Source organism: Pollicipes pollicipes, unplaced genomic scaffold (genome assembly GCF_011947565.3).
Source record: "Pollicipes pollicipes isolate AB1234 unplaced genomic scaffold, Ppol_2.1 Scaffold_7261;HRSCAF=8764_pilon_pilon_pilon, whole genome shotgun sequence".
NCBI classification, from domain to species: Eukaryota; Metazoa; Arthropoda; class Thecostraca; order Pollicipedomorpha; family Pollicipedidae; genus Pollicipes; species Pollicipes pollicipes.
The window spans coordinates 34,120,102-34,135,723 of NW_023597054.1; the positions used below are offsets into that span (position 1 = coordinate 34,120,102).

Below are 15,622 nucleotides of genomic sequence, written 5' to 3' on the forward strand. Positions count from 1 at the left end.
TTTCCTAGAATTTGGGTGAAGTAAAGCTGTGGTCTGAAGAAAGATAAGAGTGTACACATAAAAAGTATTGTTTATCTATAAAGAATATCGTTTTATATAACAAAGCAGTTGTAAGTTGGATGCATTGAGTGGACCTATTGCATGTTGATGGAATTGTATCAAAGCAATATGTTCCTAGTCAAAATGTTTGGTATGCACTAAAATTTCATAGAAGCATGACAATAACTTTTTAAAGTCTTTCAGCACATGCATCTTGGAACCGGATCTTTGTTACATGATCTTGTTTTTTACTGTCTGGTTTTACTGCGGTTATTTGTGTCTTGTTTCAGTTCAAGAAGTACATGCTGGAGCTGTCATCGCAGTCGTCGATCCACGAGCTTATGGAGTTTCTGCACTCGTTCGTGGGCTGGTGTGGAGACCACTGTCAGGCGGTCTCGCCAATGAGTGAGTGGTCCGCAAGAGCCGGCCGGCCCCGCCACCGCCCGCGGATCACAGCTCTGTCGCACAACAGCGTATGTTTTTCGCTTGGCGCACTTGGAGAAAGACAAATGGTAAGGGCGAGCAGGGATATGAAGCGGTGTGAGAGCTTCGCTTTGCGAGATTTGTAACAGCTTTGTGAAAAACGGAAAAATGATGAAAAGCACATTGTGGGAGCCAAAAATAGTGTCAGGGATGGAAAGAAAGGCCGACGAAGAAACAAACAAGTTCGAAGAAAGGGAGCAGGAAAATGATGCAAAGAGAAATGAAGGCGGGGAGAGAGAGAGAAGGAGAGAGGGAGAGAGAAAGAGAGAGGAAGAGGGAGACGGAGAGAGAGAATGGGAGAGGGAGAATGAGAGAGACAGAGAGGAAGAGACAGACAGAGAAAGAGAGAGAGAGAGAAAGAGAGAGAGAGAGAGAGAGACAGAGAGAGAGAGAGAAGAGAGAGAGAGAGAGAGAGAGAGAGAGAGAGAGAGAGAGAGAGAGAGAGAGAGAGAGAGAGAGAGAGAGAGAGAGAGAGAGAGAGGAGAGAGAGAGAGAGAGAGGAGTAGAGAGAGTAGAAGAGAGAGAGAGAGAGAGTAGAAGAGAGAGAGAGAGAGAGAGAGAGAGAGAGAGGGGGGGAAATGAGGGAGAGAGTACTTTGCTTTTAACGGGAAACATTGTGAGCAGCCGGTGCTTCCCGACTGTAAGTCCAGCGTAGGTACTGAGTCATCAGTAATCAGTGGGCCGGAGAGGGCCCCTTGACACAGCGCTGCCGCCACTGAAGCCAAATGGCCGCCGCCGCCTGCCAGAGGTCATCAATTAAGCCGACGTAAGGGCCGGATGCTGGCACAGAGCTACCAACCGGGGAGTGGGCGCAGAGGATGGCGTGGATGTGATGCACCGACGGTGGAATAGGCTCAGGAGGGTGGGGTGGATGGGATGTGCTGAACGAGAAATGGGCTTCAGATGGCTGGAAGATCGTATATACCAGCAGAAGAGTGCGATTGGAGGCTGGAGTGAATGTGTCACGGACCGGATTATGGACTCGGGGATGGGCGGATGGGATGAAACGATTGGAGGAGGGCCCTAAGAGGGAAGTGTGAACAATGTATGCATTTCTTATCTAGTAATGAACCTGAGATGGACTGAATGGCTCGTTTCGACGAAGCAGCTCGTCTCGATAGTTGCTCCGTTAGCTGACTATTTGATCCGAGTGCATCGTCTCGCCCTGCTCGCACACGTAACTTTTCAGTCTCCCGTTTGTTGCCTTTTCACTGATTTTCCCCGCACAAACGTGTGTGACGCCGCAGATCAGAAGCGAGGTGCTAGCAAGCAGGCGGACGGCGGCCACCAGTTCGGCTACGCCACCAACTTCGGCGCCGTCAAGGGAACGTCCAGCATTCGGGGCGTGGAGGGACAGATGATCGGGCTCATCTTCGGCGAGTACATGCGACGACTGGTTGCCATGGCTAAGGAGCTCAAGCTGCCAGAAAACCTGGTACGGGATCTGGTAGTCTTCACACATCCATGGTGTTTGTGGCGATGACATTTGTCTCAATCTCCACCCCTACATAAAGTTATGATATTATCCGTGTAACGAGTCCCTATTGGTACGTGTTGTGGGTCAGTGGTGATTATCTGTTTCAAATAAAGATCGACATGTTAGGTAATTTTGGCATCCTGCTATGTTCGAAGCATAAATTCCATGGTGCGATTATAGAAACATAGCAAAGAGAGTGCTCCACATTCGCACTGGACTTTAAAGTGAAATGGCCATTTTGAAGATCCTTTGTTGCATTCCACAGCCCTGTGGAACCTGTCCTTCTCACCACCTAAAACCCTTTGGCTTTTTTAACTAAACGCCTGTGAAGATGTGCAGACTGTTTCGTGCAAACTATTGCAAGGTCTCTGAGGCATGCATGACGCCATAGAAACGACATTCAAATCCTATGTCCCCATTGGCCATGCGTTGCTCAAGTCAAATAAGAATATAATCGTCGAGCCGTTCATATCTGGCATTCGTGACCGCGATTTGCAGATATAATGCACGTCAATTTCTCGGTCCGTGTTGAGCACGCTGTACAAGTTTCAATCACGAATCACGTTTGTGCAAAGAAGTTGGACATGGGAGCTATTTATAACGGCAATAAGGCTTGTAATCGAATAAGTTGGCAATGGTTCCATGCCGTAATATGTTCATATAAGTAAATATCTAAACTCACGTATAAACATGCACAAACACGACGAGAAAGAGTCAAAACATGATCATGGAACGATATTTGGTTCCGCAAATACCGCTAGCACGCCAAGACCACATTTCGGGAGATCGAAGAAGTGCAAGTGGGTGCTAGGGTGGCAATATGGCACGGCCAGTTTGGCAAGCCCTCAGCGTCATACAAACTTTGTATGACGCCATCAAACAATGACGCATTGGGGGCATACTTTGTAAACACATAAATTTTAGTGTGTCCAGTATTTTCAAGCAGTGTTTATTTTACTTAAAAGAAACCCCATGTCACAATGTCCACAGCTCATAATGTCTGCAGTTCATAATGTCCACTATTTACAACATCCTCAATTCACGACATAATGAACAGAGCTAATAATGTCCACAAAATAGCTTTCCTCCCTGTGGTTGAGAGGCGGCGCCTTGGACCGTGACGCCATTCCCTCCCGCATGGTATGCGGTCAAACACCACTACTGTTGCTCAGTTTCCGAAACCGGCTTTGTCGGCCGATCAGCTGATCGTTCGCGCCGCTTTCATTCGCGTCAGCCTGCTAGTTGTCCTGTGTCTGGGACAGTGTGGCGTTACTCGAGACGTTTCTTACTGGCCGGTTGGCGGGAAGCCTCTCGAGTGCCGGTGCCTTTCAATAGCGGACTGCGGACAGGCAGCGGCTTGTGTGCGGGCTGGTTGCGGGTTTGGAGGGGGAGGAGGGGCGAAATCAGCGCATGGCAAGAAAGGAGCGTGAAGGGACGGGAAGCATATATTACTGCCTGACACGGTTACAATTACCGTTAGTTCCAGACCACTTGGCGCTGAATCTAATGCATAACGCGAGGGTATTGTATATCTATTTAGTCACAAATGCAATAAGATATTCCGGGATGTTCATTTTACGGTGCGTTTCATCCAACCACGTCAGTTTGATGAGCGCCAGACCATCCATATTTTTCTCGATTTCGTTCGGCCACCTCAACTATAAATTTGACGCCTGACAACGAGGGTTGTCCGCATCCATTAACAAAAGATGCTGCTGATATACCTCCCGGCTGGCAAGGGATATATCAGCACTGAACGTTGCAACTCTTGTACGTCGCGAGCTGATGAGGAACGTACAACGCGTACGATGCGAAGTTTTGGTTTGGGGATAAAAACCAGCGTTTTTTTCAGTCACTATGTCGCCTGATAAAACCGGTACGTGTCGACATATGCTCACACAAAATGTGGCTGTTACCGGCGTAAAGACGTGCACCTACGCTGGCCTGTAAATTTGCTGCCGTCACGGTTTATAGACCTGCGACTCGTCCTGCCTACAAACCGCAACGGACCGAGGACGAACGATCGGTACAGATCCATAGACGTAGTAAGTGTATTAGATGGCATTAAAATATGTTCATTTGTGCACGAAGACCCACGATCAGGGTCTGTGTTCCCCATCCATTCCGGGTGCGTTGGCCCTCTTGGTGTGGTGGTGTGTCTTTGTATTGGGCCCCGACCGGTGCGGTCAGAGCAAGTAAAGAACGAAATCGGACCATGCAAAACAAAGGTGTAACAATGGATGGCTATCTATAGAACAACTCAGCGCACAAACCTTGCCCTACGTTGTGTACAGTTCCGGCATATGCATGCACTGTGCATAAAGCGATTGAAGATGTTCGCACCGGGGTGACTTTAATTTGCTTCACCGTAAGCACAGAAAATCAAACGAACTTACTTAAAACCTTTTGAGGTCATTCAAATAGCTTTAAGATGGCGATCACTCGTCAACCCCAATGCCCATGTGGTCATCGGTCAGCCACCAGCATTCCAGACTGGGCATTTGTTTGGGACCATTTTGATCACGCCCTGCGGGCTCTCAAACATATCGGCTGTTTTTGTCGCAAGTTTCAGAGCTCACGGTTAGCAGTGCTTGTTGTGTGAGCCCTGACATCTACCATCCGGTTGCGTAATTCCAGGCAACGGCAGGAATTTACTGGCGAAAATTTGATGTGCCGCGATGCTCGGCGCCGTCCGTTCTGCCCTGTGACGTCAACTGACCCTTAGCGCAACCGCTGCCGCCGGCCGCAGGACATACCTGTCGAGGGCAAATAGCGAACACTAGCGACTCGACCTCGCCCCGCCGCGGGTGGGTGGAGCGGAGGAGCAGGCGCTCTAACCAACTGGGCGACCGGGATGGGCACAGCTAACGACTAGACAAAGGAACTAGTGAGCTGGGCTTCTCCGTAGCAGATGTTATACAATAATGATAAGTGTGAGGTGATGCATTTGGGTAGTTTCGGCAGCGAGGGAATTAGCTATAAAATGAGAGGCTGGGAGTTAGACCGGATCGAGGAATAAAAGGACTTAGGGACCATAATTTATAGGGAACTGAATGCTGGAAAACAATATGGGGCTGCTAGGAGCAAGGCACTTCGGATTCTGAGACTCATTAATAGCGACGTCCATTACAAGAGTAGGAACTTTGTCAAAAAGTTGCACTTAGCTCACGTCAGACCATGCGTAGAGTATTGCGTACAGGCTTGGTCTTCATGCCTCCAAAAAGATACTGACAGACTAGAAACAGTACAGCGAGAAGCAACGAAGGTGATGCATGGTATTGGTGACTTAAACTATAAGGAAAAGATTAGGGTCTTGGATCTGTATTCGCTGGAGGGTCGTAAACTTAAAGGAATCTGATAGAGGTATTTGAGATTATGAAAGGTATAGACAAGGCAGATCTACACGTAGCACTAGAAATTAGGCCGACACATAGAGGAAACCAGTTTCATTTAGGAAAACGTAGGAGTAGAGTTTTAAAGAGACAATGTCATTTAGTCAAAGAGTAGTGAACCACTGGAATGGGGCGTCAAACGAAGTTTTAGGAAGTCCCTCTCTAACAACATTTAAAAACCGTTTGAAAAAGCTTTATCAGTCTAAAAGTTCCATTTACAGCTACATCCATGCAGGCCAAGTGGTAATAGTAGTTTCGAGGATGCATGCAGAACTTGAGGAGGCCAGGCCCGATGTGCTCTTGTCGCCATATGCTTCTCAAAACGCCGTTGCTTCATCGCGTCACTGTGCCTCACACGACACTGATTGAGAGCCAATTGATGGCCGTCATATCTGGAAGTCCTTCTCACTGAACGCCAGACGTGAACGACTTAAAAATGATATTTTTGGGGGGGTTTGATCGCCGCATGGCCGATGGAATCGCAGGGATTTGAATGGCGTTATTATAGGCGTTACGGATCCCTAGGTGACCTTGAGCTTGTCTCCCCAAGGTGGTCTGCATATCGTTGCGGGCGCGTGACTGAGAAACTAGATTAATTTGGGTCTTAAGGAGTGCAGGGCTGTGAACCGCACCGAATGATATTCAAGATGGCGATTTCAGTTCAAAACCCATGTAAATGTGGAACACCCGCTTTAAGAACGGCAGGACTTTAAACTGCACCCATTGATCTTTCAAGATGGCTATTCTAGGTCAAAACCCCAAACTGATGTGGAACAATGCTCTTTGATGCTTGCAATCTCCTTTGGACAAGCTTCTTGTCGAATATTGCACAATTCAACCAAAACTTGTCAAGCTGTACTTCGTGAGCTTGTCATGGACTTATATTATGATAACTGAAATATCATGCCTGCAAGTTGAAAAGAATCGCCGATTTCCCGCATCGTGTTGTGGCGACGTGCCCTTGTCGGACAGGCGTTGTATCACGACGTGCGCCAGTTTATCGTGTACGTGCGCGACAACCACGGCATCGTGTTGTTGCGACGTGCCCCTGTCGGACAGGCGTTGTATCACGACGTGCGCCAGTTCATCGTGTACGTGCGCGACAACCACGGCTGCATCTTCCGTCGGGTCTTGCTGGCCGCGTTTCTGGACTCTACGGATCGACGTAACGTGCAGAACACCATCATCACGACCAAAGTAGTGCGGTAAGCTGTTTAATAGTCACCGCAATAACGCTGGATTAGACTTCCGGAATAATGTGCGTTATGCGATTTCATACCGTCGTTTGTCATTAACGTCTTGATGGGCGTGATATATTCTCGAGACCTTCATGAATATTTTTGACATCTTCTAAGGACATCCACTCGTGTTCATTTTTTACTTATTTCAAGAAGCTTTCTGAGATAATGACTTTTACTGCCGTGATATTAGGCATGCGGCCTGACTTTGTGAGGGGCGCAACTGACGTACATATTCACCGTTAACAAACATAATTCGATCCCAAGGCGCATCCACACTATGACGGAGCCTGGATCTCGGGACTCCCCCACCAACTTCTATCCCATGGATGACCTGCCTACGCAGGAGAGGGCGCACAAGAAGTCAATTTTCAAGAAGAAGAGCACTGTGGCGTCGCTCTCCTCCGTGATAAAGAAGGCGCCCAGTGTGCAGGTCCGTGACCAAGGGTTAATCTGTTGGTAGCGACCAGGTCAGGATCTGGTAGTCTTCTAGCCGTGTGCCATCTATGAGCTCATACACATATGCAGGTCTCCTCCCTGTCGCACCTGCAGCGCATTCCGTCTTCATGAATATGTTGTATGGTTGTCCATGCGCCTGTAGGTGGTGAAAAACACCACGATTGTCTGGTGTAGAGTCCTAGTTGAGCCCGTCTACAGCCCGGACAACGTCTGCTGCTGCCACCGACGAACACCAGCCATGGCGTCTGTTCCACAGAGCATGCTGGACGTGGACGGGGACGAGACGCCGCCCGGCCCCAGCCCCTCCTCCACTATCCGACGCAAGCACCGGTACTCGGCGCGAGCCGACGAGCCGCCCGGTCGGCGCGTCTCACGCTTCGGTGAGTGGCGCGCCGTGTCGTCCTCGAGCCCGCCACACCTCCGTGCTTGGCATCAGCGGATCGCACGTGCAGATGGGAGCTGGGACCGTTCATGTCAGCAGTATGGTACGGATGTCATGCCTACGGACCACGTCCAGGGCTCTGCCTGAGAGCGGAAACCAAGCTGTTAAAGGGTGTGCGTTTATTTGGCAGCCATTATAACACGCATCTGCTGGGAAAGCATTCAAATACAGATACATCAGCGCGCAGGACACTTGGAAGTGCACCTAGGCCTTCGAAGGCATGCCTTCAGGCGAATGTTCTGACCACAGCAATGTGATCAGATTTCGTTTTAAAAAAATTAGAAGCATAAGGCTGTAAATATCCCACAGCATTTGACGGATAGCCGTCACCACCCGCCAGGTGGCCGGTAGTCAATCGCAGAACAAACAGTTGAGAAACTCTGCAGTTTCGCCGCACTGCACCGTGGCGAGGTTTTCTACTGCTAACGAGATTGGAATGCGTCCACAAGCGGCGTAATAGTCGAGTGGTTGGTGCCTCCGGCTCCCACTTGTGCGGTCCTGGCTGGAGCCCAGGCGGCACCATGACCCCTGGCTGCTAATAAGACCTCTGCAGTCACTGGGGTTCGATAAAAGGGAGGGCGATGACGTGCGTAGCGCTCCCTTAATTTTTTATTAACGCTCACCCCATGAAATTTGCTTCGCACACCGCAGTTCAACAAGCTCGCTTAAACTGGTCTCAACGCGCATGCAGACCGCTGTAGCGCACTTAAACACAACTTCACTTGTATTTAATGTACCTCACATATCAATGACGCTTACTCCTATCGTTCCGGCGTGTGTTTTTTTTTGGGGGGGACGCGTTTTTACGAAAACTGTCTGCAAGGAACGCATGCAACTACAGTTGTCAGTGCACAGAACACATGGTAGTGCACCTAGGTCTTCGAAGGCATGATTGGCCAGTCTGACAGTGGTTTCTGATTTCTGATATATATATATATATATATATATATATATATATATATATATATATATAATTGTATATATAGGCATGTTTGGACAAAAAGCAAAACTCAAAAATAAGAATTAATCTTTGGGAAAGTCTTTCTGTTCATGAACCTCCTCCAGCCCTAAACAAACAAATTCTTGCACACCATTGAGTTATTTGGTGGTGGACGGTGAGCGCTATTGATGTGATAGCAATGACAATGTGTTCCTGTCTTTGTAGTGTTCCCATTAATGGTGCATTTTATGTGTATCAAAGAGATGATTGGAATCTGTCTTACTTCAACTGGCCATGCTTCATTTGTCTATCTGTGCTAAAAAAATTCCGATGCACAATTTGCATCCGCAAAAACTCAAAGCTTACTTTTTTGCCGTTTTGACTTCCCCGACGATGAGATAAAATCTCGAAACGCAAGAACGTACAGATTGACAAATGTATGAATCATTTTGCACGAACCACCCTTGGTCTAAAAGAAATTGCGAAGTCAAAAGCACGGAAACTCGAACAGTGCATTCATAAAAGGTCGTTAATGCTGAGATAACAGTCATTTTTAATCAGACCTGTATAAAAGAACGGATTCTGCCAAGATATACCCTATATATTCATATATATATATAGATATATATACATATATAGGATATATGTATCCTATATATATATATATATATATGTGTATATATATGCATATATATATATATATATGTATCTGTATGCATATATATATATATATATATATATAAAATATATGTATCCTATATCCACGCCAAAACTATCAAGGACATGGACGTTTGACCTTGACCCCTTTCTTTAGAGTTCTCCATAGCATGTAAAAGCATGAAACACACATGTCGCTCTCCTTAAACTTTAACTGCCTTACTCATACCATTTTTAACGTATGCAACACTTCCGTTGTCACCTTGATGTGGCTTTTGATCTGATTAGTTTAGAACTGGACCAAAACTAAAAGTTTTGTTCAGTCTGTGTCGGCTACATTCTGCTTTCAGATCTCACGTGACAGTTTGTATTTTAATAAAGGAGATGAACAGAGCAGGTTAGCAACTGGTAGTATGGCAGCCATGAAATCGCACAGCCATATGCGTTTACATATACACAAATACAGATGCCGCTTTGGCATTGTAGCGGATGAAAGGAAAGCTAGAGGGCAGCTGAAAAAGAGTAATAGAAGCCGTTTTATTATCTAGCTAATTACGGGGAAGATTTGAGTTTGTTGTTTGTTCGATGTTTGTATGTTTGATGTTTGTATGATGTTGATATGTTTGACATAAGATTTATGTGGACACATGCAGCATCCCTCCGCGAAGACCTTCTGAAATCCGACGTCAGTGTTCGGCTGTGTCCTCTTCCGGAGCGGCGCCATCGACCTAAGTCTGCTGTTGCCGGTCGTTGGCTGATCGTGCTCTGCTCGGCAGCGTCGTTGTTCCGCCGGGAGGGCTCCAGCCGGGAGGGCTCCGAGGAGGGAGCCGAGGATGGCGAAGGTTCGGAGCGGGGCAGCCGGCGGCCCTCCGTCTACCGCGTCATGCGCTACAACAGAGCAGGGTGAGTTGGTCGGCCGGCAGCCCGCTGCTGCCCGCTGCTCTATCGATCACCCATCCCATTTAGTATCACTGAATATCAGTGATGCATGGATGTGAAGTCTCAAAGTGTTTCCGTCGGTCGGCGTCGTTGAATACGAAAAGCGACTGGAAAGAACGAGCAGCACTTGCTCGTTGACCATGCATGCGGCAATTAAACTTTGCGCCCTGAAATTAGTGCCCAGACCTTAATCTCGTCTCCAGCTGATGTGGACCAGCAGAGTGGTGGCATCTTCCAGTCACTAGTGTCACGTCTGCGTCAAGAACGAGCTCGTGTTACACTGCCAGTGCAGTCACTGCGCGGCGCCATATTCGCCAGCAACGTCAGCCTGAGCCTCTACCGAGCCCGGAAGAGGATGGAGGACCACCTGAGCAGGATCGGCCTGGGCAGGAGCCGCCGCAGAGAGGGCGCCACTGAGGACATCCCAGGTAATCCACAGAACAGCCGGCCAGGGGGGACGCGGGCCTGTTAGAGAGGGCGCCACTGAGGATATCCCAGGTAATCCACAGAACGGCCGGGCAGGGGGGACGCGGGCCTGTTCAGAGAGGGCACCACTGAGGACATCCCAGGTAATCCACAGAAACGGCCGGCCAGCGTGGGACGCGGGCCTGTTCAGAGAGGGCACCACTGAGGACATCCCAGGTAATCCACAGAACAGCCGGCCAGCGTGGGACGCGGGCCTGTTTAGAGAGGGCACCACTGAGGACATCCCAGGTAATCCACAGAACATCCGGCCAGGGTGGGACGCGGGCCTGTTTAGAGAGAGCACCACTGAGGACATCCCAGGTAATCCACAGAACAGTCGGCCAGCGTGGGACGCGAGCCTGTTTAGAGAGGGCACCACTGAGGACATCCCAGGTAATCCACAGAACAGCCGGCCAGCGTGGGACGCGAGCCTGTTTAGCGAGAGCACCACTGAGGACATCCCAGGTAATCCACAGAACAGTCGGCCAGCGTGGGACGCGAGCCTGTTTAGCGAGAGCACCACTGAGGACGTCCCAGGTAATCCACAGAACAGTCGGCCAGCGTGGGACGCGGGCCTGTTTAGCGAGAGCACCACTGAGGACGTCCCAGGTAATCCACAGAACAGTCGGCCAGCGTGGGACGCGGGCCTGTTTAGAGAGAGCACCACTGAGGATATCCCAGGTAATCCACAGAACATCCGGCCAGCGTGGGACGCGGGCCTGTTTAGCGAGAGCACCACTGAGGACATTCCAGGTAATCCACAGAACAGTCGACCAGCGTGGGACGCGGGCCTGTTTAGCGAGAGCACCACTGAGGACATCCCAGGTAATCCACAGGACGGCCGGCCAGTTTGGCACGCGGGTCTGTTTAGCTCGTTGCCTCGTTTTTGCGAGGCGTCGTGGAAACTGTAACTCATAGCCACAGTATGGATGAAGTCTCGCTATGTTGCATTGTGCAAGTGTGACCCCATCGCAGGCTCTCCACCACAATCTGTGACGTCAGCAACTATGCGGGTAGCAGCAACGCTGGCACCGAACAGTGGTCACGCGGTCTTTCAGCGGCTCTTCCGCACTAGTCGAGCTGCACCACTATCTGTGCCCGCCAGATCGCAGTCGGCACAACTCGTGGGACTTCGACGGCTATCCTCAGAGCCTGGAGTACATGATCGTCAAGGAGTGCCGTCTGGTGAACACTTCAGCCGTCAGGGGCGGCATGAAGATGTAGGTCCAGCGAGCGTGGGCGTGAGCCATACAACGGCTGTGGATCTGGCATGGGGGCTGTCAGAACCGTGGGCTTGGCGACCTTCAAGGCTGTTTGCTCCCTCACGTTACTTCGTTTGTAGCTCTCCATGTGTTCTGAGGTGAAATGATGCGTATCGTGTACCGTATCAAAGTTAAGAGCACTCATTCCGGCAGTGTCAGCGCTTGGCGATGCTGACACTGCCACACAACAACAGTGGTTGCGCGCAGCTGTGGCTGTGGAGAGCGGTGTGAAAGCGTCTGCTGTTTGGCCCCCAGCCTGAACCTGCTGATGGAGGCGGCGGCACCGGGCACCGTTCCTGACGCCCCTCTGGTGGCCACCGCCTTCACCCTGGTGCGTCACACGCCACACTCACGTGTCACGTGAGAACGAAACGTAGAGGGCGGGCTTAGATTAAGACGAGCATACACTGCGAGTCAAGCTAAGACTGTGATGCACACTTCATGTATTCACAGGTAGACCGGAATGATGGCATATATCAAAGTGGACTACATGACAAACGAAAATTCTGTAATGAAGATATCTAACACGTGATATGCCGAACGCCTGCTGTTTATTGCTGCTGCGTTTATTAACGTACACATTCTAATGCTTACATTCTGCTTGGAATTAACACCAAGATAGCAATCACATATATAGTCGGGAATTACTAATCATCAGCACTCGTTTCTCGTCCTTTTTACCTTTTGCTGTGTATAATTGCTTACAGGTATTGTTCGCCATTTGCATACGGTTGCATGATTGCGAGAGCGGTTACACACTTCTAGCCATTCGCACTTTACTTACCTGCGCAGCACGTACAATGTATATGGCATCTTCCGGGCCTACGGGCCGGGCCATGAGATCCAGCGCCCCTCCATCACTGCCGCTAGCGCCGCCTCGCGGTACATCGCGGTCTCACCCGCGCAGAGTCGCCGGGCCGCCACCAGCTGTTGACCGGGCGCCCCCACGTGACCCGGCCGGTTGGCCAAACGGCCGGCCCCATGGGCCGTGGCCTGGTGCTACAGGCCTCCGTACAAAAGCGACGTTTACTTGCGGTCATGTCTTCCCCGTCAAACGTCCACATTCTGATGAGCCGCACCGCTCCACAGCCCGGCGTTCCGGTGGCGACACGAGCCTGCTTTTACCTGGAGTGCGCCCACTTTGTGCACCGCTGCAACAAGGGCATGTGGCCGGGATGGATGAAGCTGAACCTGCCGCTGTTTCGGAGCTCGGGCCCGTTGCACAACAAGCCCATCACCGGTGCCAAGCGCACTCATATCCTACAGAGGGCTGCCGGCAAACTGTTCTACCAGTGGGCCGAGGTGAGAGTGTGGCAGCGGCCGCGCGACGGGCAGACAGGTTCCGGAGATCAATTGGATTTCAAATGTCTGGTATACAGTCAACGACGAGCCAATTCCTGTGCTGGGTGGCGGGCTTTTGCTTTGCAAGCTTCAAATGATAAAAATTAGTTCCAATGTACGACATTCGTGAAGTTCTCTCAGGCTACGCAGCAGTGGAATGTTTCCACGCTCTCTACGCACCTCTGCTGGTCCTATCCGTCATCATGTGACCAATGCCACCTGTGGATGCACTATCATGGGAGGTTTGTTGACTCCTTTTGCCCGTCGTCCGTTATGCCAATCTGACTTCGCTCCGCCGTCGTTTTGACTTCGCTCCTCCGCCTTTTGTTCACCATGGCCGTTGCCTGTGCGCGGAGGCATTTTGATGATCGGTTGCTTGGGCCACTTTAGGCGCTAGGTGCTCGTCTGGAGGCCACCCTGAGCGAGGCGAAGGCGAGCGAGGCGGGCGGCGACGCCAGGCGACAGGGCGAATCATTCTGTCACGCTCTGGATGATGTCAGGAAGCGGCAGCTCAGACTGGACGACGACGAAGAGGACTTCCTGGACGAGGGTAAGCACAGCGTCTCACTGGTTTGACAGCATCAACACCGAGTGCGTGCGTGCTTGCATGCGTGCGTGGGCGTGCGTGCGTGCGTGCGTGCGTGCGTGCGTGCGTGCGATGTGTGCGGCTGTAAATAAAATGTACTGGCGGTGGAGTGTGAAATACACACCGGCCTACCGGAACCAAGTCGCTTGTCATTGCACCCGCCTGCCGGAGCCGGTAAGATTTTGTAGAGAAAACTGCTCTGAGGGCGCTGAGGTGGTTGCTGGTCGACTTTGAGGTCGATCCTGGTAGGGTGTTTTTTTTCGACGGTGCGTTAAATAGTTGTGTTTGGAGTCAGCAGACCCACTCGACTTACACACTTCTTCACGGTGGCGACGCCTGACGGCCGTCATCGCTTCCCCGCCACCCCGCTGGGTAACCGCCACGACGGCGAAGAGGGACTGGTCACCGTTGCGAGGCCTGATCCTGCGGCGAAAACAGTCAGAAGTTTGTGCGTTATCCCTGGCCGTGCCCGAAGAGTGCTTGCAACTGAGCAGCCCGGCATCAGAATACTTGGCACACTGCCAACAGCCTGCTTAAGATACGTATACCTTGAGGGCGTCTTGCGGGCATGTTGTGACGCATTCAATTTACAACTCTGGGTATATACTTTGCCGTCTCATTTGACCTTTGAACCTCAATGCCCAATTTTCTTGGCTTCGTGTAGGCAGATGTTTGCTGCATCGCGCTCGGCTGGCCGTGATCGTCATTTGCTTTCTGGAAGCTGCTATTTATTTTATTACACGTAAACTTTTTGCTCTTATTTCATTCGAACATAAACGTTTCCAAAAGCTGTAAACCTAGAAACGTTCGTGGATATACGATGACTGCGATATTATCATACCATTAACCGATTGGTGACGTTTTTAGGATGATAGGCCAACCAGTCCCAGTGGTCACTCTCGCCCTACGGCTGATTGAAGGTTACCTACGTCCAGAAATCGGTTGCGTTGTCAGGCCCCTCCAAATTGGCGGGAATGAAAAGACTAGCAGAGCTGCCCTCACACTTCACAAATAACTGCGATTCTGCGGGGTCGGCGGCAGTGATGTGCAGGCAGGGGGACACCGCCTCCGCCGGATCGCGATACACCCCGCGGCACGCTACGCACAAAAGGCGCCCTCCCGGGTGGCGGTCAGCGGCACAAGGCGATGGCCCGACCTCACCGGCGAGCCGGACGGCTCCGTGGCTCAGGGCCTCACGATACATTTAGCCCTTGCACTTTGAGAAACGGACTTCTATTAAGCTTTTTATTTTTATGGGAATTGGTGTTGAAAAAATATATTCCTCCCAAGTTTTGAACTGTCTTCGTTTATCACGGAAACGTCCTGTTTTCGAAAGCAGTCGATGGAACTGAAAAAGGAACTTTCTGATCTACGACAATATTTTTTACCCTCCCCTGTCCCCTTAGAATCACGTTGGTTTACTATTTTACTGTTGAATTTTTTCAAGTTAAAGGCAGCTTTCTAAATGTTCTGTCACTGCAGTCATTTATAAATGTTGCGCTTCGTGGAAGCATCCTGCGTGGGTTCAACCTCCATAGCTTGCACTGCTGGGTACAGCAACATTGGGGAAGGCCTGACCGTGCAGGTAACATTTTTTCTAACCTTTTGCCCATTCGAGACCATTCATTTGCGTGTTACGCTCTCTAACCTGCGCCCGGCCGGGGGAAGTTGACTCCCCCCTACGGTTTTTCAAGCGCAGGGTAAAAAACAAACGATTGCAGAAGCGCAACATTGTCAGTGCCTGTTTAGTAATCAATGTGGCATCCTTTGAGCAAATTGCACGTTTTGACCCACCAAGATCAGTGCCCTACGTCAGGTCCAAAACGTCAGCCTGTTCAAAACATGCCAAACCAATGAACTGCTTTGCATTAATGGATGCCGTTTCCAAAGCGGATTTTTTAT

The 15,622-nt window shown here is 50.3% G+C and overlaps 1 protein-coding gene across 1 annotated transcript; it reads left to right on the forward strand.

Annotated features, from left to right (window-relative positions):
* Positions 1–329: 329 nt before the first annotated feature.
* LOC119112897 (protein unc-80 homolog) lies at positions 330–13,684 on the forward strand (the record flags this gene model as incomplete). The annotated part of the gene is given in 11 exon segments (XM_037237203.1): positions 330–444; positions 1,770–1,957; positions 6,451–6,596; positions 6,897–7,062; positions 7,345–7,468; positions 9,904–10,030; positions 10,385–10,494; positions 11,637–11,751; positions 12,049–12,124; positions 12,883–13,095; positions 13,525–13,684. Coding segments are annotated over 11 exon segments (1,540 nt in total), but the record flags the coding sequence as incomplete, so codon positions are not given.
* Between the last annotated feature and the right edge of the window lie 1,938 nt (positions 13,685–15,622).